General features: G+C 47.7%; 3 protein-coding genes across 13 annotated transcripts in view; 1 reads left to right on the top strand and 2 right to left on the bottom strand.

The window, feature by feature from the left end:
* Positions 1–6,412, top strand: part of DCAF1 (DDB1 and CUL4 associated factor 1) — a 114,864-nt gene extending 108,452 nt beyond the window's left edge. For all 11 annotated transcript variants that reach the window (XM_043550368.1, XM_043550367.1, XM_043550365.1 and 8 more), the window contains one exon: positions 5,482–6,412. In XM_043550368.1, coding sequence (XP_043406303.1) covers positions 5,482–5,540 — 59 coding nt within the window. In that variant the 3' untranslated portion in view covers positions 5,541–6,412. The remainder of the gene's footprint in view (positions 1–5,481) is intronic.
* A 3,752-nt stretch (positions 6,413–10,164) lies between these two features.
* RBM15B (RNA binding motif protein 15B) lies at positions 10,165–13,278 on the bottom strand. Its single transcript, XM_037905461.2, has one exon. It carries the CDS (start codon positions 13,131–13,133, stop codon positions 10,428–10,430), a length of 2,706 nt encoding a protein of 901 aa, XP_037761389.1. The 5' UTR covers positions 13,134–13,278; the 3' UTR covers positions 10,165–10,427.
* Positions 13,279–14,109: 831 nt separating this feature from the next.
* Positions 14,110–23,122, bottom strand: MANF (mesencephalic astrocyte derived neurotrophic factor). The gene is given in 5 exon segments (XM_007061848.4): positions 14,110–14,552; positions 17,596–17,737; positions 19,771–19,898; positions 22,941–23,040; positions 23,042–23,122. Coding segments are annotated over 5 exon segments (621 nt in total). The 5' UTR covers positions 23,108–23,122; the 3' UTR covers positions 14,110–14,367.
* Positions 23,123–23,812: the final 690 nt, after the last annotated feature.

Below are 23,812 nucleotides of genomic sequence, written 5' to 3'. Positions count from 1 at the left end.
TAAATGATGTTGGAGGTGCTAAAGTATTGCAGTGATGGGGCTGGATGGGAACCGAGACGGAAACCTGACCTCTTTGGTGGCAGGTTGGAAGGCTTCGAGTGGCAATTCTCAGTTTCTGAGCTGGTGTGGCCTTCCACACTAAGTTCAGAGTCTCTCACTGGCAGACTCATCCATGCTCTTCTTCTGTTTCATTGTAGTTCAGCCCTGCTCCTCTGTGATCAGACTCATGAATTTGGGGATAATGCCCCCTCAGGTCTCCAGAGATTTTCTTATATGTATGTCAGTCAGTCCGCAGTTCTCTTGAAGGTGGTAGGTATTTTGTCCAAACAGGACATTTGTATAGGTCTAATTAAAAATGGATTGCACTTTAACACATAGTTAGCGGTATTATTTTGTGAGAGTGGGGTTGACCTATGACAGGGTCCTAAACTGAAACTAAAGGAAACCTCCGTTTAGGAGTCACCAGTGCCAGGAAGAGAAGTCACTAAAACTCGGTCCTGCAGGGCCTTTTCACCACTTTCTGGCCCTTCTGCCAGAGGGGGAGACTGGCATTCTGTGCTGCATCTGCCTCACCCCACTTACTTTACTGTTGGAGGAACGACAAAGTCCTGTGGGGCTGCCTCTGGCCTGTCCACTAACTTCCTGTTTCCTCTGATGGGGCTACAGGGCCGCTGTGAGCACTCAGCGGCTGTGTGGGGAACGCCCAGTAGGAATGGTAAGGAAGCCACAAGAACCTGACATCTCTGCACTTTGGTTTGTAAGGACCCAAGGGGAATGGGTATTGAGGAAGGAGTTGAGGACAGGGAGGTAGCAGACACTGGTGGGAAGGAGAGGGGAGGTTACACAGAAATGGGTGAAAATTTGTGCACTTGAAAAGGAGCTTATTTGAACTTGACTGTCTTTAAAAACCTCTGCATTTGCAAGTAAATTGGCTCTTAGTACCGATAAATAGCTGTAGTGTATACATGTGGCATTGACATCAATCTGTGATTGAGTCTCAGTAGAAGGGGAGGTGGCTACAGCAGAGAATAAGTGATCATCTGACATCCAGGCAATGTGAGTACATCTTTCCTGCTCAGGACTTTGAATACTGGGTTCACAGACATCCCTAGGTGGCTCCAAAATCTCAAATGGGCGCCAAGCGTTTAGACTTGATGCCTAAAGTATTAGAAACTACTCAGTCTAGCGCACTGAGAAGCACATAGAAAACTCCAAGCTTACATGGGAAAGAGAAAGCAGAGGCTTCCATTAGAGAGGCCAGCAGGTAACAGATCTGACACTTAGGGGCAGTAGTTAAAAGTAATCAACCAACTCTTGATTCTCGAGGGAATTAGACACACCTCACCACTCATTCCTGAGCAGCCTCCGGTTTATAGAAGGGGAAGGGCATGAATGTAGAGAGGTGAGGGGTGGCAATTACTAATATGGCAATTGGGCATGTGATATCAAGTTTATTCTGGGTTATTATTATTCAGATCTAGATTTGGACTGGTGGTTTGAGGCTGTCAACCCTGCAGTGAAATTGCAGCCTGTGAACACTGGTGAGGAGGGTTTGTGAGACCCCTTTCCAATGGGCACATTGAGGGGAAACAGGCTGGCACTCACCTATGCTCCACCAGAGCACTATCCATGACTGGTTCCCACCCCATCGCATGTCCCCTCCCAGCTATCCCCCACCACATCTCCTTGTTACCCACTTCATTTCTTGGTGTAGTAGAAAATAGGGAGGAGGTAGAAAGGAAGCAGAAGAAATGGGGGTCCAGGAGTTGCTGCTCCCTTTCCTGTGTATGTGGTGGCCTGGGCCATGGGGAGGGAGCTAGAGCCACAGCCTGGCGAGGAGGAGCAGCCGGAGCAGTTGGCTGGTTCTCTTCTTGCTCTGGCTCCCCCTGCTGGCCCTTGTGCTTCTGCAAATACCTGAGTCAGGTGCTTTTTGTGTCTCAATTCAGCATCTGCAGTTTTGAATGGCGCCTCACTAGCCATGCCAGCTAAAGTTGGGGTAGGATGGAAACAGGTTTGGGAGTAGGGGGCATTCTGGCCCTGTACATACATAGCTATTATGGACACAGTGCTCCTAAGGACAACTTTGCAGAGATACAGCACTATGGGGTGTTCTTGTTCAGAAGCTAGCCAAAGCGGTTTGTGGGGTAATTCCTTTAGACTTCTTCCCACTGCCATCAGTCACAAGGCCTACATGAGTCACCAGGCAAAAGGGACTTGTCACAGCTCCACCTGGCCCACTGAAGAAGTTCCAGGCCTCGGCCAAAGGGGTCGTTTATGAGTAGCATTAGCACCCCGTGCACTGAGTGCACTGCCTGCTCAGAAGTTGCTGAGCAGGTGCCCTGTGATTTTGGGCTACTTGAAGCTCTACTTTGAACTTGTATAGCTGTAGCTAGCCCTCCAAAGATGCAGGGGAACTTCACAGCCATCTCAGAGTCTCTAGCTAGGCATGGAACTTCACAGCCATGCTCTGGTCAGGTTGCACTTGTATGGTTAGCTGGGTCCTGTGACGGCTCCTCTTTTTGGACTCAGCTTTGTCAGGCTAGTGTGGTCCAGGTCCAGCATGCATCTTGTACTTACCTAATCATAATCTTCTCCTGTGCCTTCCCTGAGGCTGCAGTCACGTTTAACAAGTTCCCAGCCGTGGGGAGACCAGTGAGCCTCAGAGACTCTGATCCTTGTATTCACTGCTTAAGAGTCCAATCTTGAGATACATTATCCAATGTATAACACTTCGCCTCTTTTCCCCTGCCCCCCAGTGGCACAGGCCCTCTGAAGAGCTTCTGACTGGCCATACTGGTATTTCTTGACAATCCTCCCGAAGCTTGGCACAGTTAGTATGCCCGCGTACAGTGTGGGGACGTAATAATTAAAGGAACAATGAAAACGGGGAAGTGAGTGACCCTGGTACTCATGTCATGGGCGGGCAGGAGTCGCCTTTTCAGGAATGACCTGTGAAAATCTTTAAAATGTGCAGATGTTCCTCTCCGCCTCGTGCATCACTTGGGTTGGAGGGGATCTGTTTGAAGCTTGGCCTTTCTGGACCAGGGCAATTTCTGCGCCCCCTGGGGTTCTTGCAGAAGCTCGTTTCACTGTCTGAGTCCCTGGGATGTACTTATGAAAACGCTCCTAGAAAATGTGGGGCTATCTCCCCTTTGTAATGCCCTACAGAAAGCAGCTCAGCAGGAATTCGGATCCAGGGCCTAGGGAGAAGCCTCTTGCTGGCAGGCTGAACTCTGGTATCTGCAAGAAAAGTGTCTGATTAAAATGGGCATTTCAGTCTCTCTTGCTGGTGACTGGCAACTTGCAGCAGAGTGACTTGTTTTTGAGTGTTTAGCTGAGCTGTGATCTGCTATTCTAACATCTGGAAGGGTGACTGCCAAGCTAGTATGTGAGTTCTTTACAGGCATATGTATTTGCAGATTTAAGGGTTTGTGTTGAGAACAGCCAGCGTTTGAATGGAAGAGCCCTACAGGACCCAGTGAAGCGTTGTGCTCTCCCTCATGGCAGTTATAACAGGTCTGTGTGGTCTCACTTGGGCAGTGTGAGAACAGTTGACAAGATAAGCACGTGCAAACATCTTGAAAGGTTCTGTGCTGTCTGGCCAGTGGAGTGATAGTGGTTTGTTAAGAAGGACTGAGGCATACATTGGGTTGTTAAGAAGAACACGGCTGAATGCTGATCAGCCAAGAAATTCTTTCCCTATGAGATCAGGATGCCCCTCTCTCATTCAGTTCCCACCTGCTATTAATAAATAACTTATTTGTCTGCCTCTTTTCCTCTCCATGTTTTCTGGACTCTTCAGATCTGTTGTCCCTCCTCCTTCCCCATGTAACCTAGTTGCTATTTTACAGCAGCACTTTGTGGCTCAACTCCCATTGCATTGCCATGGCTACTGCTCTCCTAGGCTTTACAATAAAGGCTGAGACTTGATTGGCTGGTGGGTCACCGCACCACATCTGAAAGGGCAGCCAAGCATTTTGGGCAGGAACTCTCTGGAACTTCAGCTTCCCTTCAGCTCCCCTGACTTTTCAGCCCAGCAGCTGCTGTCCCTTGCCCAGCCCTGCCCCATGGCAGAACATGCAGATGGGTTGACTTGTACTTTCCCTTGAAACTTCTGAGATGTGTGGCAGCTGGTTCTCCTGAAGTGGTCCGAGATCTTGGCCCAGCCTGGCCACAGAAATCAGCAGCACCAGAGAGTTGCTATAAACATTTCCTCTGGATAAATCGGGACCATGGAAATAGCTCCCAGATCATCTTTTTAAGCAAAAGGAAGAGTTGAAAGGAGTCCCACTGATTGTGAAGTACTCCAGTTGGGCTGGAGGAGACAACACAGCATTGAGTTGTCTGGGCAGTGAGCTTGTTATACGGGATAGTTCAGAATATAAAACATTTCTGTGACTAAGTTTTGCTAACCCATTTTTCCTACCCATATTAAAGGTACCTACAAAGGGGAAAAAACAGGCTTGTGCCCTGAGCTACTTCCCCCCCCCCCCCCTTTTTTTTTTTTTTAAAGGCCTAAAAGGTTTGTCCCTGTTTTTATGAGGCTTTGCTTACACTGGAAGGCTCTCCGGAGAGCTTGTGAAATGTAAGAGGTCATAAGAGACTGGAAGCTGAGGGGAGAAGTGACTTTTGGTTACTCTTTAAAATTGCTTTTAACACCTAGTTAACTATAGCACTCAACAAATACTTCGGAGAAAGACCGTCTTTGTTAAAGATTCAGTAACCATGTCACTTCAGCTAGGGCCTGAGAACTCATGATATGCATCTCTGCCACTTTATACTCCCCTGCCACATAACTGAGGGAGACTGGACTTTCCTGGTTAAAGTTAAAGCAAGTGGTGGTCATGGGGGAGGTGGGACTGTTGGCAAGTACTTTCATGTCTTCATTCTGCTTCACAAAGCTAAAAAGGGCAAAAGCCTGGTTTTTAGAAATCCTCTGCAGGTCACCTTTAATGAGTGCTGTGCAGCTAATTCATTGTGAAGTGCTTTGTGGGAGGTGCTACAAATGATGGTATAAATATAATGAATTATTGACTTTCCTCACTAATGAGGTCCCAGCAGTGCACTGCCTGGAAAGGCAACAACTGTTCAATAAGAATGTAGCTTTTGGTGTCCAGTTTGCTACATAATGAACTAGTAACTTCTGCAGAGGCCACACTTCAAAGTCGGATGTAGTTTCTTGAAATGTGTGGGATGACTGTGTGTTGCAAAACCACATCTGTCCTGTCCCAACAACATGAAGTTACATCATTTATATGTTCCCAATAAGTTGTGCAAATATCTTACATATGAGTAACCTCTTGGTGGAAAGTTCCAGCTCCTAATGCTAAGGAGTTCATTGGTCTGGGGACAGTTTGCTTGAGCAGGTGGTGGTCGTCTCTGGTAACTGACTGATGCAGAACAGGCTCCATTACTTAGCTGGCCTGACAGCTGCATTTTTTCACATACACCAAACAAATAACCCATGTGTCCCCTTTCCAGCTGACAGCTCAGATAACTCTGACTTGGAAGACGACATAATCTTGTCTCTGAATGAGTGAGGAGTGACAACCACACAGGGTGTTGGCATCAGGAGAAGTTCCCTTCGCAGAAGACAAGAGACCAACTCGGAAGCAATTTCTGAGCACCCCTTGGGACATCCAAGGAACTCCAGCCCATCAGTTGTGTTTGTTTGGGTCAGATTGAGGCGCTTGAATAAACAGACCAGGGGCTAGGCCTCTTTCTCTGCCTTTTTTTTTTTTTGTTAAGTTTTAATTTTAGGCTGAGATGAGACTCTCCTCTCCACGGAAACGTCTGAAGCTATTTCAGAATATATTTTCTTTGTACAAAGTTCTTTCCTAAAGAACAAAAATAGTTTTATATAAAACCAAAAAAAAAGCAAAAAAAAAAAAAAAAAAAAAAGGCAGGTGTTATAGTAAAAAGAGTCTGAACTTTGTATCAATCTAGTACCTTGTTACCACGGGTCATGCTTTGGGGGAGAAAAATTGTTTAAAATGAACAAAAGGGGCATTTTTACTCAGAGTACTAAATGAATAAGAGGATCATGGTTTCTAAAATTGCTGAGAAGTGAGAATTTTTTTTTTTTAAAACAGGTGTTGCCATCTGCTGCTAGCTTGTGTATGCGTCACCTGCCTTCAGAGAAAAGCCCAAGGGGGTAACTGAACCTCCAGCCTGCTTTAAGCAGAGGTTCTTGCTGTAATAGCAGCCAGAGGGGGAGGCTGACACCCTGGTATTCATGGAGACAAGGGGCTCTGGGATTGCAGTTTGGACCCTTTTTCCCCCCCTTGTGATTCAAGGTTTTTTTTAATCTTTTTTTCTCCCTTTCACACCCTCTGTGGAAACTGCAAATTGAAGGTCTTTCTTTAATGTAAAGTGTATTTATTAAAAAAATAAAATACAAGTCCTGTCTCTACGTATGGCTGTGAGCTGTATTCCCCCTCAGACCTGCCCAAATAGTATTTGACAGCACAGTATCTCCCAGGACACACCAAGCAGCCTTCTGTAGGAGAAATGGCTGAGTTGCAACACAAAGAACAAGGTAAATCAGGTGGGAGGAAGGAGCAGTGCAGCAATTCCAAAGAACTGTTAACTTAAGTTCTGTCACAGAACTGAATATGTTTTGTCCTTCACTCACTTAAGGCTGCCCACTAGAGCTATGCCTTAGACATCCCTGACAACTCTTCCAGATTCCTCTTTTTACCAGGTTAGATCAAAACAAATATTTACTGATTAACAGCATACTTGGTCTTCCTCGGAACAAAACTTTTACTACTGTGATTTAAGATATACCTGAACATTTATTACACTGTTATGGGCCCTACAATACCCCACTGGGCTGTTGCAGAAAACCATTGTGATATTAACACCAGAGAGGAATAGAGATAAGTCAAATGAGGTGTTGCTGTTTACAAGATCGCAAGGGCCCCACCTTAAAAATCACCTAGGTTAGGTGCCTTTTTGGCTTTAAGTTACACAAAATCCAGGCCCTAACAAAACCCACCACATACAGCCTGGTGCTCAAAAAACATGCCACCACTTGGCTGTGGTTGAAAAAGTCTCTCTTCTGAAAACTTTTACAGCTTTCTTAACTTACCCTGGTGAGTCAGAGCAATGCTCTAGCTGGTTTGCTCTCTTGCCTATTCCTAGAATTCAGAATGGGAAGTTTGCACACAAAGAGTGATGTGTAGTAGAGAGCAGGGAGGCCCAGTGAGTTCCTCTCTCCTCCTTAGCTCGAGAGTCAGGCCTGCGCTACCCTGAGTAGAGTGTTTTTAACTACAAGGGGAGATGGCCTTTACTCTCTGTCCACCCTCCAACGGTTGCTAATTCACTTTGTCTAGCCTAGAGAAATTAACCATTTGGTCCACTTAATCTCTACACAAGACTGTTTCAAACAGGTTACATGCATGCTAAATACCCTCACAGTATGCCTACAGTGCCACTTCAACTGGGGAGATTGCTGGTAACAGTACAAGTAGTACGTAATGCTGCTAATGTTGTCAACAGTGCATCAAGGGCTTTTTGAAATCTCCCACAGGGAGCAGTGCCAGGATAGGTACCCTAGGGGGCATGGACATACTGAATGGTTTGTGCTCTACATCAGCTCTATCCTACCAACCCAATTCTCCAGTTGAGCAAGACAGCCTAGAAATCAGTCCAACCAGGTGCTCTTCCCAGGGTACTGTCCCCAAAAATGGCCACTGAACTGCTGCTAAAACCAGTACAAAACCGAAGTGTAGACAAAGCAGAACCATTTTTACCACCATGATGGTGTTAGGCTTTTCAGCACGTTTACTAAAACAGCCAAAACAAAACAAAAAGTTCACTGCTGGAGCTATGTCCACACTACAACTCCCAGTGCTAGTTTCAGAGTAGGTGGAAATTGTTCTGGTGTCTTTTCCCCAGTGCAGAGACGGGCTTACATTTTTCATTATCATTCCCTCTCCCCCCCCCCCCCGTATCAGGCAGGATTCACATTTACCAAGAACCATGCCTGTATGTATCTAAAAGACACCATGGGGCCGGTCTCCTACAGTCAATTAGGTGTTAAGGTCACATGACATTACCACCTGTCACACCTCCCTAGTGTTGCCATTCTCTCACTGCATCTTCGCTGAGCCCTGCTATGAAGGAAGGGTTCTCATAGCTGGAAAAAAATGTCATAGACCTAACAGCACCCATGTGCTATTACTTGCTTGTCGGTACATTCCTCATGCCTTTTCTGCACCTAGCATACATTTGATGCTAGACAGATAACAGGCACCTGTTTTTATAGTAACTTTATTTTTTAGTTTGGTAGATGTCTGAACACTCATGCCAGCAGGGGCACAACCACATCCTGGGAATGATGGACTCCATTCATAAACACTCAGCCATACTGAACAGAAACGCATTCAGGAAGCAATGGCACAAGGCTAACGCGCTAATAATCTGAAGTTCTAATTACTATTTACTTGAGCCTTGGCATTGCAGAGCTCAAGTAACATTTTTCTGGCTTTGGCCTCAGGGAATCATCTGTCTCTCGAACCGTCCAGTGCAGATTATATAACAAGCAGTCATTGCCACTCAACCACAGAAGCAGTAGCAGCTAGAATTCACAGCAATAAAGAGTCAGTTCACAACTGCGCTTTCCTCCACCTCAATGTGGCGAAGCTGTGACAGAAGCTAGAATTGCTCTCTAACACTGACCATGTGGAATATTTAATAGCAGTTGGTTTCAAAAAACAAAAGTAACACTTCAAGGTGCTGATAGGACCCATCAACACAGTTGAAAGCCCTAGTCAATCCAGCTAGCCTTGAACTTTGGGGGCACGGTATTATTATTGAAGCCTCATTATTAAACTCACCCAGTAGCTCTATTTTAATATAATTGCAGTATTAAATAAAAGCAACAAATTGTTTACATTATTGAAACAAGCAACTGACCACGCACCAACAATGCTGTCCCTAGTCTGAAACTGCAGGATAAATGGGCTTTATTAGCGTGAATTAACCTCCCCCCTTACATAGCTTCTGCCACCAGTCATAGCAGCATATTAGCTGACAGCACGGTTTTAAAAGGGTCTTTGGCAACTTTCTGCTACTGAGTGTCTGGCTCACACCCACATGTGCAAAGAGATTTTGGGTCCTCCAGCATTGTTGTTTTACAACAAAAAAAGTCTGGAAATTCAAAGGCAAACTTAGGGGTTTTTTTTATATCCTGGAAATGCTTCTCTACGACTGCTAAAGGCTACCAGCGTTATAAAATAATGGTACTGTGTGGATTTTAAATCAAGTTTGGAATGGTTAACCCCCATCATTAAGATACTGAGAAATTAGAGAGGCAAATGTTGTAGCTTCTGTCAGACAATCACCTCACAGACTACCAGAAGGAACCACCCTTTCTTCGGTTCCAGTTTTCATTCCTTGTTTATGCTCTTACTGCAGCACAACTTCCCAGGATCTTAGGAAAATTAACACTGTTAATTCTGTTTTTAAACAGCCAAAGGTATTTTTTCCTCCTTTAGAATCCTGCGACCAATTTAACTTTGGCAAAACCATGGCATTTAAACTCTGCCCTATACAAAAGGGCACTGCAGTGCAGTAAAAACTAAGCTTGTCCCCTTTATTGTTTATGTACGACAGAGGCCCAAAAAGGTTCTCTCTCCAAAGAGGAAAGGGATGGGTTTTTTCAGTCCTGCTTGATTTTTTCCCCCACCCTTAAAAATTATCAGGAATGTCAAGCCTTGTCTACCTATATTTTGTTGAAGCTTCTTGGTCAGTGCTTGCGACTGAATGGATAAGGAAATTAACCTTTTACAAGCAGCTTTTTTCTCTTAAAAAAAAAAAGATTTAAAACTATGAAGAAGATTCACTTCTATTGATCAGGATTCACTTCCTTGAAACTTATCTACTGGGACACCTCTATCAAATACTGGAGAATTAACAAAGTGTCAAGACTCAAATTTATAATATACAAAGCAAACAGGCCAAGAACATGAATTGACATTTCAGTGTCTCTCATACATCATAAAGAAGTCTTCCCCCAATTTTCCATCGCACCTGGAAAGAGGGAGGGGAAATATAGGTCTGAAAAACTGGAAAGGGAGGAGGCACCATATTTTAGCTCTTGGGCAGATAGGGACCCAGCCCCTCGTAGGGCCATAAAAACCAAGATACTGCACAAGATTAAAAATCCATCAGTGAACAAGGCTTTACTGACAACTTTCCATACAGTTAAAAAATAAAAATACAGAACACAGTGGACAGTGTCACATATTAAAAAACGAATAAAAGTGGATCTATTCAAATGGTATTAAAATTAATTCGAAACTAAAAATCTTACAATTTTGTTTAAGATATACTGGGCTTCCACCAAAATGATCGGCCTTAAAAACAACTGGGCTGTGACACACACAAAGAAAACATGGAATCTGAAGAGACAGTGTGGGCTAGGCAGTGTCTTTGACTATAACTATCACCATATGTTCTTCTTCTAACTTTCCCAATGTCCTTAGTGCTGACTGGAGGTACTGCTGAGAGAATTCACAGGGAGGGAAAGCGTAAAGCATGCCTGTGCTGTCTCTGCACTTCGCCCCTCCCACAGGCAGGCTGATCACCCCAGCAGCCTGCTTCTGTTTCAAGTAGGAGACCAGATTCCTGAGAAGCCTTCGCTGCAAGCCAGGCTCCACAACAGGAAAGGTCCCCTCAGCCCCTACCCCTCCTTGGGTGGCTTGGGTAGCCAGTAGCACAGCATAACCATTAGGACTGCCTTGTTTGATACGGCGAGTTACTTCATCCAGCTTGGGCTGGTCAAGCCGAAGTCTTTGAGCAATCTTGAGCTGTGTTAACTTCCCACCAGATGAATGGTCTTTTAGGAGCCCATTGATGACACCTAGGTCTCCCTCCAGGATGTGCATAGACGTGGGGAAGCAGCTATTTTTTAACACAAGAAGCCCGTTCCAAGCAAGTTGCAGTGTCTGAGCGAATTCTGATAAGTTCTTTACTTTTTTGGTCTCAGATTTTGGTTCCTCGTGAGTTTTTGATTCCGATTCACCAGTTCGATGATTGCGTTCGCTGTCCCTTTTTTTAGGCTGAGGAAGATCAGAAGTTTCACGATGGGGTTTCTCCTCAGACACATGCCGGTTGTTCTGAAGGGAGTTACTCTGGTCTCTCTCTGTTCCAGACTCTGTAGTGTTGTTCTCTTTGCGAACCCTGTCTGGGCTGCGATCTAAAGCTAGCCCACTGGCCTTTGTCCTGCCTCTGTCCTCGTAAGGTGAATGAGCAGTCCTTCCACGGTCACTGGAAAGGCTCCGGCGTTTCCGCCGTTCTTCCCAAGGCTTGGGCACGCTGCGGTCACTGTCACTACCCCAACGTTCTCCGCTGCGGCTACGCACAGATCGGCTGTAGCTCTCCAAGTTATTTCTGCGTTCAGCATTTTTGGCAGGGCTAGCCCAGTCTACCTCTGCAAAGCTCCTGTCTCGGTCTGAGTACAGGAGATGTGGAGGAGTCCTATCTCTCACCCTTAAGTCTTGCTCTAGGCTTCTGTGCCTGCTATATCCATCAGGTAACAGCTCATAGTGCACTGGGAGTGGTGCAGGCTGGTACTGCTGGGGGTATCTTGTCTCTTCAGCTTTGGCAAAATCCACTCTAAGTCTCCTCTCTGGTCCACCCAAGGGGAAGCCCCTCATCTGTGCACAGGCAGCCTGGGCAGCATCCAGGCTTTCATACTGAATATAAGCAAAGCTATCCCCCTTCACATAGTCAATAGTCCTGATGCTACCAAAGCGATCAAACTCCCTAGCAAGGGCAGCCAGGGATGTACTTGGTCCAAGGCCGCCCACCCAGAGTCGAGTAGTAGGGTTGGCTTTACCATAGCCAATTTTGATTGGGTTCCTGCCAACAACCCGGCCAGACATGGCGACCTTTGCCCGATGGGCCATGTCCAAGTTCTGGAACTTGAGGAACGCATAGGCCCCACCTTGGCCTCGAGCAGGGCGCTTGATCACTACCTCCTCAATGATGCCATACTTCTCAAAAGCACGTCTCAGCTCCACCTCTGAGACATTATGATCCAAGTTCCCAATGAACAGGTTCCGGGTGGCTCTCTGGTCATCCTCTGGCATCAGGTCTTCCTCAGCCACTATGGGGTAGCCATAGGGTCGGCCACGCTCATCATACAGCCCATAGTAATCCAGCGCCCTCTCCCGCTCCCGGGAGAGCCCAAGCGCAGCAGCCTCCAAGGCAAAGGCTGCAGCCGCGGCATGAGCATGCCGGGGCCTTGGCTCCCTCAATAAAGGGCTGGCAACAGGCGAGAGCGATCTCTGCTTATACTGGTAAGCGCTGTGGATGGGTGGCAGGTAGCCCAGAGGCTCTGGGGAGGGCACAGGTGGGGGTGTGCGGCTCCTGCGACCCCCACGCAGATACACAGGCTCCACCTTTAGGGGACGATCGTACAGAAGAAGCTGCCGGGCCCGGGCGTGTCTGCGGGCATCGCGGGCATCCCCTGGGTGCCGGAAGTTGACATAGGCGACACGGCCGAGCTCGGGTGTGTGGGAGAGCTTGACACTGATGTCGCCAGCGCCCCCACTCGCGAACCGCTGGAACTGGCGGAAGAGCCCATCCTCCAGCAGCTGGTCAGGCAGCGCTGCACTCAGCCCACTCACCAGCAACGTCTTGTACTCGCAGGAGCCGGGTGGCTCCACCACCAGCCCTGGCGAGCCCCCCAGCGGGGCCAGCAGCAGGGAGGGTGCTGCCCCTGGCGGGGGGGCAGCCAGCAGCAGTGACGGGGCTACCACGGCCCCCGGGAGGGCCTTGGCCTTGGGGGCCCCCAGCGCCCGCGACGACGACGAGGAAGAGGTGGAGGGAGGGGCGGCCTGGCTGCTGCGGGCGCTGGAGGCCGACCCACCTCCCGCCGTGCGGTGGTTGGAGTCGCTGCCCCCGGCCCGCTCGTCACCGCGGTGGCTCCGGGAGCTAGAGGCGCCGCTGCCACCGCCGGGCGGGAGCTTGTCCCGGCTACTGCGGGAGGTGCCCGAGCTCCGGTGCGGGGCCCGCCGGCTGCTGCTTTCCCGTTCTCGCTCCCGGGGCCGCTTGGCGGCGGCGGCTCGGCCTCCCCCCGCCCCGCCCGGGCTGGGGTCCCGCTCGCTGCCCCGCTTCATGGCTCCGGGGCCCGCGACTCAGGAGGCGCCTCCGGCGGCCGCCGCCATCTTGGACAAAAGGGAACGAAGGCGGCTCCGGAGTGCGGCCGCCGCGCCGCGCGGGCCATACGTCATCATTCCGCGCCTCGCCGCATAGTGGCGTCAGGAGTAATGGCGAGCTAGCGCCGAGGCACCCGCCGCCTGACAAGGGACAGCCTCCCGCCACCCGCGCGGCCGGAGTCATGTGACGTACAAGGACCAATGGGGTAAGCGACAGTTACATCTTCGCCTCCTGACAGGGGACCAACTGGGAGGGCGCCGGCTTCGAGTGACGGGAGGAACGGGCGGTGGCCCGGCCCCGCACAGCGCCCCTTGCCGCAGGAGCGCAGCGGGCCGTGCTACCCGACCTCGGCCAACAGCGCCAGCCTGCTTTGGGGCGGAGGCCAGGCCCGTTCCTGACGAGAGCGGCGTTGGCTCCTGCAAGCAGCCCGGGGGGGGGCGCGACGGCCTCAGCCCAGCGCCTGAAGGGAGGCGCTTCGCCCCAGGCACCGTCCTCCCGCGGCCCCGGCCCCCCTGCTGCGCTGGGCAAGGAACACGCACCCCTCCCCTTCCCCCCATTAAACACCCTGCAGCAGGCAGGGCTGGGGTAAAGCTGCATTTACACAAGCAGGCTGCAGGCCCAGGTCTAACCCCTCCCCCCGCCTGACACAGCGCTAGAGGCGCAGTCCCTACCCTGCCTGGAGCCTGTGACTCCCAGTGAAGCTTTTGTATGGTCTTGTGTCACAGCAAATCTCTACCACACCCTGAGACCAGCCTTCAGCAAAGAGTCTGACTGCACCTACGCCACAGCTTGGAGGTGTGTATGCCCAGAGGGCTAGACAAGCTCAATTTTATGCACTAAAACATCACTACTGCTAGTTTTAGCAGACTAGCTTCAGCTGAACCTGCTCATGACTTCTACTGAACTACTTTCAACTCAGATTTAGTAGAAAAAGAGTAGATTTCTTTTTACTTTAATAAAAAAATCCCATACAGATTGTGATGTCCTAAACTAAAGCAGAACCAAGAGAAATACAAACTAGGGACATGACACAACAAGGATGTTGAATGAGCATTTCACACCTGCTCCAGCTCCAACTGTGAGAGCCTTAGGAGCCCACTTAAATAAGTTACAGAAAAGGCTTTATAAGAAACAAAATAGAGAGACTAATGTAGTTTGTATGAGGTGCTAGTATGATGGAGGCCACTACATTGGTCAGAGATCCGTCCGTGAACTGGCTGCCTTTGGTGCATATTTAGGCATCAGTTCATTGATTTTTCGAATATAGTCTGATTTTTCTGCACAGCCCTTGCATGTTTCATCCCAGTCATCTAGGATCTTCTTCAGTTCTTTCACTCTCAGTTTCTTCAGGTCCACAGTGCTCAGGTCAATCTGCTTGTCTAAGGAGAGAGAGAGGGAGGAATATCAGTTATTCAAAGTAAGCAACAACAAATTGATAAGAAAGATGTTAATTTTGACAGCTTCTAAGGGCTTGGCTACACTTGCGAGTTACAGCGCAATAAAGGAGCCCCAGGCGCACTAGCTCACTACCCATCCACACTGGCAAGACATGTAGTGCGCTCTGACTCCGCAACTACAGCGCTGCTGGTACTCCATCTCGGCGAGTGGAATAACGTTTGCTGTGCCCCCGCTGGAGCGCCATGGCACCAGTGTGAACAAGGTGTTGGTTTACTGTGCTCTGATCAGCCTCCGGAAATGTCCCATAATCCCCTTAAGTCAAGTGGCCGCTCTTGTCATTGTTGTGATATTGGCTGCAGGAATGTGGAAATGCCCTTTCAAAGCTCCGTTGTAGAGAAGCCCATGAAAAAAAGCAAACATTTACTGTTTGTTTTGAGTGAGTGAGAGAGAGAGAGAGAGAGAGTCGGGGGGGAGGGTGTCTGAACTTACAAGACAGTAAGCTGACACACCACCCCAAAAAAAAATCACACTCTCTCTGCCCCACATACACAAAACACACTCCCTGTCACACTCCACCCCCTATTTGAAAAGCATGTAGCAGTCACTTGCATGCTGGGATAGCTGTCCATAATGCACCACTCCCAATGCCTCTGCAAGTGCCGCAAATGTGGCCACGCCAATGCACTGCCACAGCTGTTCGTGTGGACAGACTGCAGCGCTTTCCCTACTGCGCTCTACGAAGGCGGGTTTAACTCACAGCACTCTACATCTGCAACCCAGTATCCTGTGTCTGACAGTGGCCAGTGCCAGATATTTCAGAGGGAATGAACAGCACAGGGCAATCTTGAGTGATCCATCTCCTGTCATCCTGTCCCTGCTTCTGGCAGTTGGATGGTTAGGGACACCTGGAGCATGGGGTTGTATCCCCAACCCTCTTGTCTAATAGCCATTGATGGACCTGTCCTCCATGAACTTACCTAATTAACTTTTTTTAAAGCCAGTTACACTTTTGGCATTCACAACATCCCATGGCAAAGAGTTCCATGGGTTGAGACTGCATTGTGTAGACAAGTACTTCCTTATGTTTGTTTTTAAACCTGTTGCGTGAACCCTAATTCTTGTGTTGTGTGAAAGAGGTAAATACTTTTGTTCACTTTCTTCACACCATTCAGGATTTTATAAACCTCTATCATTCATCTCTTTTCTAAGCAAAACAGTCCCAGTCTTTTTAATCTCTCCTGATATGGAAGCTGTTCCATACCCGTAATCATTTTTGTTGCTCTCCTCTTCCAATTCTAATACATCTTTTTAGAGATGAGGCAACAGAACTGCAGGCACTATTCAAGGTATGGACATACCCATGGATTTACATAGTGGCATGATGATATTTTCTATCTTAGTATCTATCCCTTTCTAATGATTACTAACGTTGTTACCTTTTTTGACTGCCACTGTGCATTTAGAGGATGTTTTGAGGGAATTATTCACAATGATTCCAAGATCTCTTTCTGGTAACAGCTAATTTAGACCCCATCATTTGGTATGTATAGTTAAGATTGTTTTCCAATGTGCATTACTTTGCATTTATCAACACTGAATTTCATCTGCTGTTTTGATGCCCAGTCACCTGGTTTAGTAGCTCTTTTCAGTCAGCTTTGGACTTAATTATTTTGTGTAATTTTGTATCATCTGCAAATTTTGACACCTCACTGTTTACACCTTATTTCAGATCACTTTTGAATATGCTGAACAGCACATATCCCAGTACAGATCCATGGGGGACCCTACTATTTACGTCTCTCCATTATGAAAACTGACTATTTATTCCTGTCCTTAGTTTCCTGTCTTTTAACCAGTTACTGATCCATGAAAGCCCCTTCCTTCGTATCCTATGACTGCTTAATTTGCTTAAGAGCCTTTGGTGAGGGACCTTGTCAAAGGCTTTCTGAAAGGCCACTATATCAACTGGGTTGCCCTTGTCCACATGCTTGTTGACCCTCTCAACTAATTCTCATAGATTGGTGAGGCATGATTTCCCTTGACAAAAAGAGTGTTGACTCTTCTCCAACATACCATGTTTATCTTGGAGTCTGATAATTTTGTTTTTTTGCTATAGTTTCAAACAATTTGCCTGGAACTGAAGTTAGGCTTCCTGGCTATAGTTATCAGAATTGCCTCTAGAGCCTTTAAATAAAAAAAAAAAAAAAAAAGAAAGAGTCTCTTGTAAATGTCTTTGATAGGGTTTGGTAACAAGAAGCCCAATTGTATGAGAAGAGTTAGGCATCCAAGAAAGAGATTCTCAGAAGCCAGCAACCTGAGCAGGAAGCTGCCTAAGATGGCCAAGAGCAAAATGAAGAGTGTGCTCTAAGCACCTCCTGGATTGGGCTCTGCGGGCAAGAGGTGGGGGCTGCCTTGTTTGAAAATCCTGGCAGGGTTTAGGCATGACCTAAAGCTCCATGTAACTTGATAGCTGTAGGGCAGTATCAGGACTTGCGCAGGGTTAGGCAGCAGCTGAGCATTGGTTTCATGAATGTCAGTGGTGCTTAAATGTTGGACCTAGGCACCTATACAGGTAGTTAGGCACCCTTTAAGAGTCTAGCCGCAAGGGTTTGGGCTAATCCTGGGCATAAGCAATGCTGCACACTAGACAAACCCATGTCTGTGCAGGAACCCTCAGAGTTGGATTAGTGCCAGACAGCAACTTTCACCTCATCACCCTATGAGGAGCCTCCAGGAACATTTAGTACATATACTTGCGCTACTGCCTGACCATTCAAACATCTCTGACAGGGGTCAGCTCAAGTTATCTGTCATAATACTTACTCTGCTGATCTTGCTGAAGAATTTAAGAGCAAGTAGCTTCACCTCATTATCTTTCAAAAGAAGCCCACTTAAGCCTGTTTTAGATTAGAAGCAGATCCATACAAGGCATTGGGTGCAAGTACGTTACCTATCAGAACAAAGATCCATACTGCAGAAAAATCCAATCATTTAACCCGATAGCTAATGTCTCCCCAAACTCACCATATTTTAGCTCACAGATCTGGCTGTCTTTCTTCTTTAGTTTCTCACAGACTTTTTCCACAGGGATGTGGTGACTCAGAGGTTTTGATACCTCATTAACCATTTTAGTGGCTGCATCGCTGGTGGCTCCAATGTAATAGCACTAGAGTGGTAAAAAGGAAAAGTATGAAGCGTCTAGTGATGCTGAGGGAAAAGAATCCTTTCAGAAGAATTCAGCTGATTTTCCTGGTTGCTTCCTCCCTCCTCTGTGCCAGAGACCCTGAGCTTTCTGCCATACAAATCTCACAATCTTGCCATGATTTTATCTCAGAATTTGTTTTATCCAGAGGAGAGGACAATACTACTGGCAGAGTCTCTGAAACCATCTGCTTTGGTTTGGATTTCTAGAGCAAGCAAAGTGAAGGGGGAACAGGAACCACAGCCCCACTTTCACTCTTCCTCCTGGAAGCACCTCAGCTCCAGGGGAAGATTTATTTTCACTCATAAGGAACAGAAAGAACATAAGCCATTTCTTGGTGGTATTTGGCCTTTTGTCATATGTATTTTTGACAGACTAAGTTGCATGGTTTTGCAGTTTCACATTCACTGGTACAGAATATTTCTCCATGAGTCCTATTAGAGCTATGAGAAAAGCTGATTTCTCATTATGTTGAGGCTGGTTGTCCTAGTTCCCCCAAGTGACATTTTATCTGAACTGGCCCGAAGGCAGAGTTTTCTCAGTTCAAGGACAACTTGTCTGAAGTACAGTATGTCCCTACGTATGTCTGACAAAGTCACTCCTAGTTCTCTTCAAAGATAGGGGAAGTCCTTTCTACTCGGGTCACTTAATTGTGAAAGCATTTTGAACTGCTTTCAATTAGCACTTCCTTTTGGGTTAATTTCCTTTGCCCATTTTTCAGTTCAAGGGTTGATAAGCATTATTATTTAAACATAATTTGTATGGCAATCTAGATGCATCATGTAATGCTCAAGGGGTACAGCAGAAAGTAAAATTTTGTAAGAATCATAGAATATCAGGGTTGGAAGGGACCTCAGGAGGTCATCTAGTCCAACCCCCTGCTCAGAGCAGGCCCAATCCCCAACTAAATCATCCCAGCCAGGGCTTTGTCAAGCCTGACCTTAAAAACTTCTAAGGGAAGGAGATTCCACCACCTCCCTAGGTAACGCATTCCAGTGTTTCACCACCCTCCTAGTGAAAAAGTTTTTCCTAATATCCAACCTAAACCTCCCCTACTGCAACTTGAGACCATTACTCCTCATTCTGTCATCTGGTACCACTGAGAACAGTCTAGATCCATCCTCTTTGGAACCCCCTTTCAGGTAGTTGAAAGCAGCTATCAAATCCCCCCTCATTCTTCTCTTCCGCAGACTAAACAATCCCAGTTCCCTCAGCCTCTCCTCATAAGTCATGTGTTCCAGTCCCCTAATCATTTTTGTTGCCCTCTGCTGGACGTTTTCCAATTTTTCCACATCCTTCTTGTAGCATGGGGCCCAAAACTGGACACAGTACTCCAGATGAGGCCTCACCAATGTCGAATAGAGGGGAACAATCACATCCCTAGATCTGCTGGCAATGCCCCTACTTATACATCCCAAAATGCTGTTAGCCTTCTTGGCAACAAGGGCAGACTGTTGACTCATATCCAGCTTCTCGTCCACTGTAACCCCAATGTCCTTTTCTGCAGAACTGCTGCCTAGCCATTCGGTCCCTAGTCTGTAGCGGTGCATGGGATTCTTCCATCCTAAGTGCAGGACTCTGCACTTGTCCTTGTTGAACCTCATCAGATTTCTTTTGGCCCAATCCTCTAATTTGTCTAGGTCCCTCTGTATCCTATCCCTACCCTCCAGCGTATCTACCTTTCCTCCCAGTTTAGTGTCATCTGCAAACTTGCTGAGGGTGCAATCCACACCATCCTCCAGATCATTAATGAAAAACTCTCTCACTGCAGTTCAGTTACAGGCAGAAATGAGGTTAAGCAATAGGAAAACTGGTGCTGATTTATTTTTTATTTATTTTTATGGTGGAGATGGACTGCACTCCTCCACAAATCTTCCCTATATAGGCCTATGCTGTATACACAAGCATTCAGTGAGAGACTCCCAGTTTCTATCTACCTCCCATGTGTTTTATGAATTATGCTACAAAAGAAATGGTGATGGGTCATTGTTACTTACCAGTCGGTTCTCTTTGCCTTTTGCTTCTTTGCAGGATTTCAAGAGTTCTTTTTCAACACTAGCTGGTGTGAACTCAACATCCTTGTCATTTAGGCTCTGGTAGAACCTTCCCAGGAATGTAACACAAACTAACGGGGAAAAAAAGATGGAAAGATTCGTTACATTTGCACTAATCTGGAAGTAGCACTTGGGGAAAACTCCTGTACAAAAACAAGAGAATGAAGGGGTTTGTGAATGAGGTTAGGACACTGCATTAGTGACCAAGAACCTATCCCCTTGAAGCTGCACACATAACAATTACATCATAGAATATCTTTTAGAGCATGAATGAGGACAGGTGACTCAAATATCACTCATATACTTATACACCTCACCCACCTTGTCTTGCTAATACTTAGAACAGAAACAGATCCACTGAGATCCCATCAATGGCACTCGTACTGTACTGGAAGAGCAGAACAGATTCAGCTGGGGCAGTGGTTCTCAACCTATTTACCATTGTGGACTGCATCCAATACTACCTCTATGGCGCTGCAGATGTCACATGGGATGCAGCTCTGTGCTGACTGGGCCACAGGTACCAGTTGAGAACCACTGAGCCGAGGGAATACAGTGCAGATTTGCTAGCAGCAAACAATAGAGGGAGCACTGTAAGTGGTGGGTGGGAAGAGCCAACTTAATGCCCAGGCTTTCTTATCCTTCCCTCCCAAAACAATAACTCAATGTCAATCCAAGGACTTTAAATATGCAACACTATTCTGAAAATGACAGACTTTAAATATGGCACTGTCAACTCCCTGTTTATGGTCTCTCTGACTACAGATCAAGTCCACTCAGTTTACAAAAGGAAAAAATGCTTTGTTTAAGAGTATCAGCTTTGGAAACTCAACCTTGACCTCAACGTCACTAGTATGAAAAATTCTGTGGACCAAATGAGACCCTCAGCAGCACTCTTGCAATCCTGTTACTTTCAATGATGAGACAAGCTGTCAAACGCTGACCCTATCTCTGGTGGAAAAAATGGCACAGGTTAGGCCTTCCATACATTTTACTGATATCAGGAGAAGGAATCAACCAATCTTTATGGCCTTCAGCAACTTTTACACTCAACTCTAAAGTCAAGGGAGGGCATAAGGAGTTGAAAAATACAGGATCACCTATTTGAGCCGCACACGACCAAGAAGAAGTTTGCACTTCAAATACGTAACACTGGCAGAAAGCATAACCTGAAGTAAATAGGTAGCTGAACTTTTTCTACATGCACAGCGTCTTTTTTGGCCATTTCACATTACTTCTCCCACATAGTGCTGTCCGCTGTTCTTGTGCTGTGGTCTGGTATTTGGATTCCAGGTGCTGCAGGGAATGATATTGGTGACTGACTTACTCTTGAACCCGAGTTCCAGCGTGGTGTTACGGGGCACTGGAGATGCCATCTTTCAGATGAGGTGAAAAAATTAATCCCTGATTAAAAAGACTATGGCATTTTTTGCAGCAGTAGTGGTGCAAAATTCCAGAACTGCAGGGAAATTCCAAATTGGATAACTACATCTTTAAAGTTCCCCTTAAAGTTTCATCTGCAGAATCTCTTCACTTAAGAAGTGCTGCATAACTGTTCTGTGCTGTTAAGTAATTTAAACCTCAGAGGCTGATGCATTTCAGTGGTGCACCATGGAGGAGTGGGCCAATGGGAGCTCGACGTGTGAGGGAAGCACCAGGAGCACCCGATGGGGTGTGTGTTGTCAAGGAACAGGGTTCAGTTTGTATTATTAGCTGAACACTGGCACCTTTTAGCATAAAAGGTACCATATATATTACCTGAACCAGAGTATAATGGTGACCAGTCCTATATGATTTCTATTGTGTTAGTCACCATGGTATCATTTATGCTATGTAAGGAGACAAAGTTTTTTAAAATTACATTTCACTTATGGGATCAGGCTTGCAATTTACAAATACACTTGAAAACAGTCAAGATTCACTTTCTCCTTTACTGACCTGCCAACATTCAGGTTCAGAATTCACTTCCTTACCTATGGAAGTTCTTCCATATCAGAAAACCTTTAATCAGAATATTCCTCACGCTCCCTACTTTGCTTTATTTGGAGATTATCAGCTATTACAGAGAAAATACCCTAAACCTAGGATAGAGCAGAGAAGTGAAGAACTGAGTATTAAATGGATCTTTAATGAAGGTGAACTGTGAAATGAGAGAAATTTAAAAAACCAAGGGGGTAGAGTACTAAATATCAGTCTTAGGGACAGATTTTTAAAGGTATTTAGACACTTGAAGACAGTCATCAAAATAGCTTCAAATATTTGGACCCTGGTCTCAAAATTGCTCTTCTCAACTGGGTGCATGTAAGAGAGAGTTGCAGTCCTGGCTGATATCACTATGAGGGTCTCCACAGATCTTTGCAAAATCAGGACTCCCTCTTCCTGATATAAACAAGCAAAAGTTTTGGTTAGGTGTTTTAAAACAGGCTGACAGAGACAACAGAAAGCTGCTATGAAGGACAAAGCTTAATTTTTGCTTTGTAGCTCAGTTATGTCTACAGGTGTGTCTGGTTAGTAATTAAAGATCTCAGAGAAGTTTCCCTTTTAGATGTGCTATCTCTTGCCATACCTCCCCTGCATTATTTCTCCTCAGGGCATAGGACCATTCAAACATTTTCTTCAGCCCTTCTCCCCACTTTATAGCAAGCCAGTTACCTACCCCTACCTCACACACGATAACTTCACAGACAAGCCAGACCATGCACCCCCAGTGACGGGGAACCGAGCTAGGCAGGAGACACTCCAGTCCCAACAGACAGTGACAAGAGGCAGCTTCCCATCGCCTTCCTGGGCTGCTCTTCACTAAGGCCTTTTCCCTCGGAGACTGCCCGGCACCTCAGGGAGCCCCCCGGGCAGCTCCCCACCCGCTCAGGCACACCTCTCCCCCTCCAGGTAGCCCCTCAAGAAGCCCCTTCCGGCCCAGGAGACCCCAGCCAGCTCAAGGAGCCCTCCCCCCACCAGGAGCCCCACTCCTCCCAGCGCCACGCAGCGGCCGGCAGCCCCCAGCCCACCGAGCCTCCGGTGAAGAGCAGCCCCACGAGGCCAGGGACTCTCCCGAGCCAGCCCGGGCGCAGCCCCTCGCCCCGCGCAGGGACACCCGCCGGCCCCTCGCTCACCCTCGCAGTCCCCCTCCCGCAGGGCCCGGCTGCCGCCCGGGAGCAGGATCAGGGCCAGCGCCGCCCAGAGCCCGTTGGCCACCCACATCTTGCCACGGCGGTCCCGGCTTCCTCAGGCGCACACGCCGCTCTGCGAGACCCCGTCGCACCCGGTTCCTTGACAACATGCACCGCCCATCCCCCACCCCATTGGATGTTCCTGGCGCTTCCCTCACACTTCGAGCTCCCATTCGCCGACCCATCCATAGGCCTACACGCTCCCTTTCCCGATTGGTCGGTCGGCAGCCGAGACGGGAGAGTTGGCGGCCGCAGATTGGACGAGGGGCTCGGAACGGCTTCAGCCGCCGGTGTCCAGGAAACGGAACAACCCCCAGGAAACGCCATCTTTGTGCGGAGCATGGTCGCGTAATGGAATTCGTGCAGTCGCCATCTTTGTGCGGGGCAAGTCCCTCATGTGAACAGCTGGAACCCACAAGGAGGCAAAGAGCAGGGGCTGGCGCTTTGCTCTGGGTCTCAGGCACGTCCCCGCTCCCAGGGATACTTCGTGCGGGGCCGGGACCCCCGTCGTTGGCAGGAATCGTCCTGAAGCCAAAAGGGGCTGAGGCTAATAGGGGCCTGGGTAGCACCCTGCGGCGGGGGAGGTGGGTGCTGGAGCCCAAGGGCCTTTGGCTACCCTGGGGCCCAGGCTGGCTGCCTGACCTGGCACCAAGCACCACAGCCCAGGCTGACTGCGTGACAACTCGGCTAGTGCTGTGGACCAGGCTGGCTCCCTGGCCCCAGCTGCCCTGGATTCATGGGCTCACCCCATGCCATGCTTCACATTCTTTTCAACAAGCAAAGCTTTCATGTGAGGTTGGCTCTTGCAGTGATTG

This window comes from Chelonia mydas, chromosome 7, assembly GCF_015237465.2.
Source record: "Chelonia mydas isolate rCheMyd1 chromosome 7, rCheMyd1.pri.v2, whole genome shotgun sequence".
NCBI classification, from domain to species: Eukaryota; Metazoa; Chordata; order Testudines; family Cheloniidae; genus Chelonia; species Chelonia mydas.
This window is presented reverse-complemented; position numbering and strand designations above follow the sequence as displayed.

Coding starts and splice junctions, on each gene's coding strand:
- RBM15B (XM_037905461.2), bottom strand. CDS start 13,133: ATGAAGCGGGGCAGCGAGCGGGACCCCAGCCCGGGCGGGGCGGGGGGA.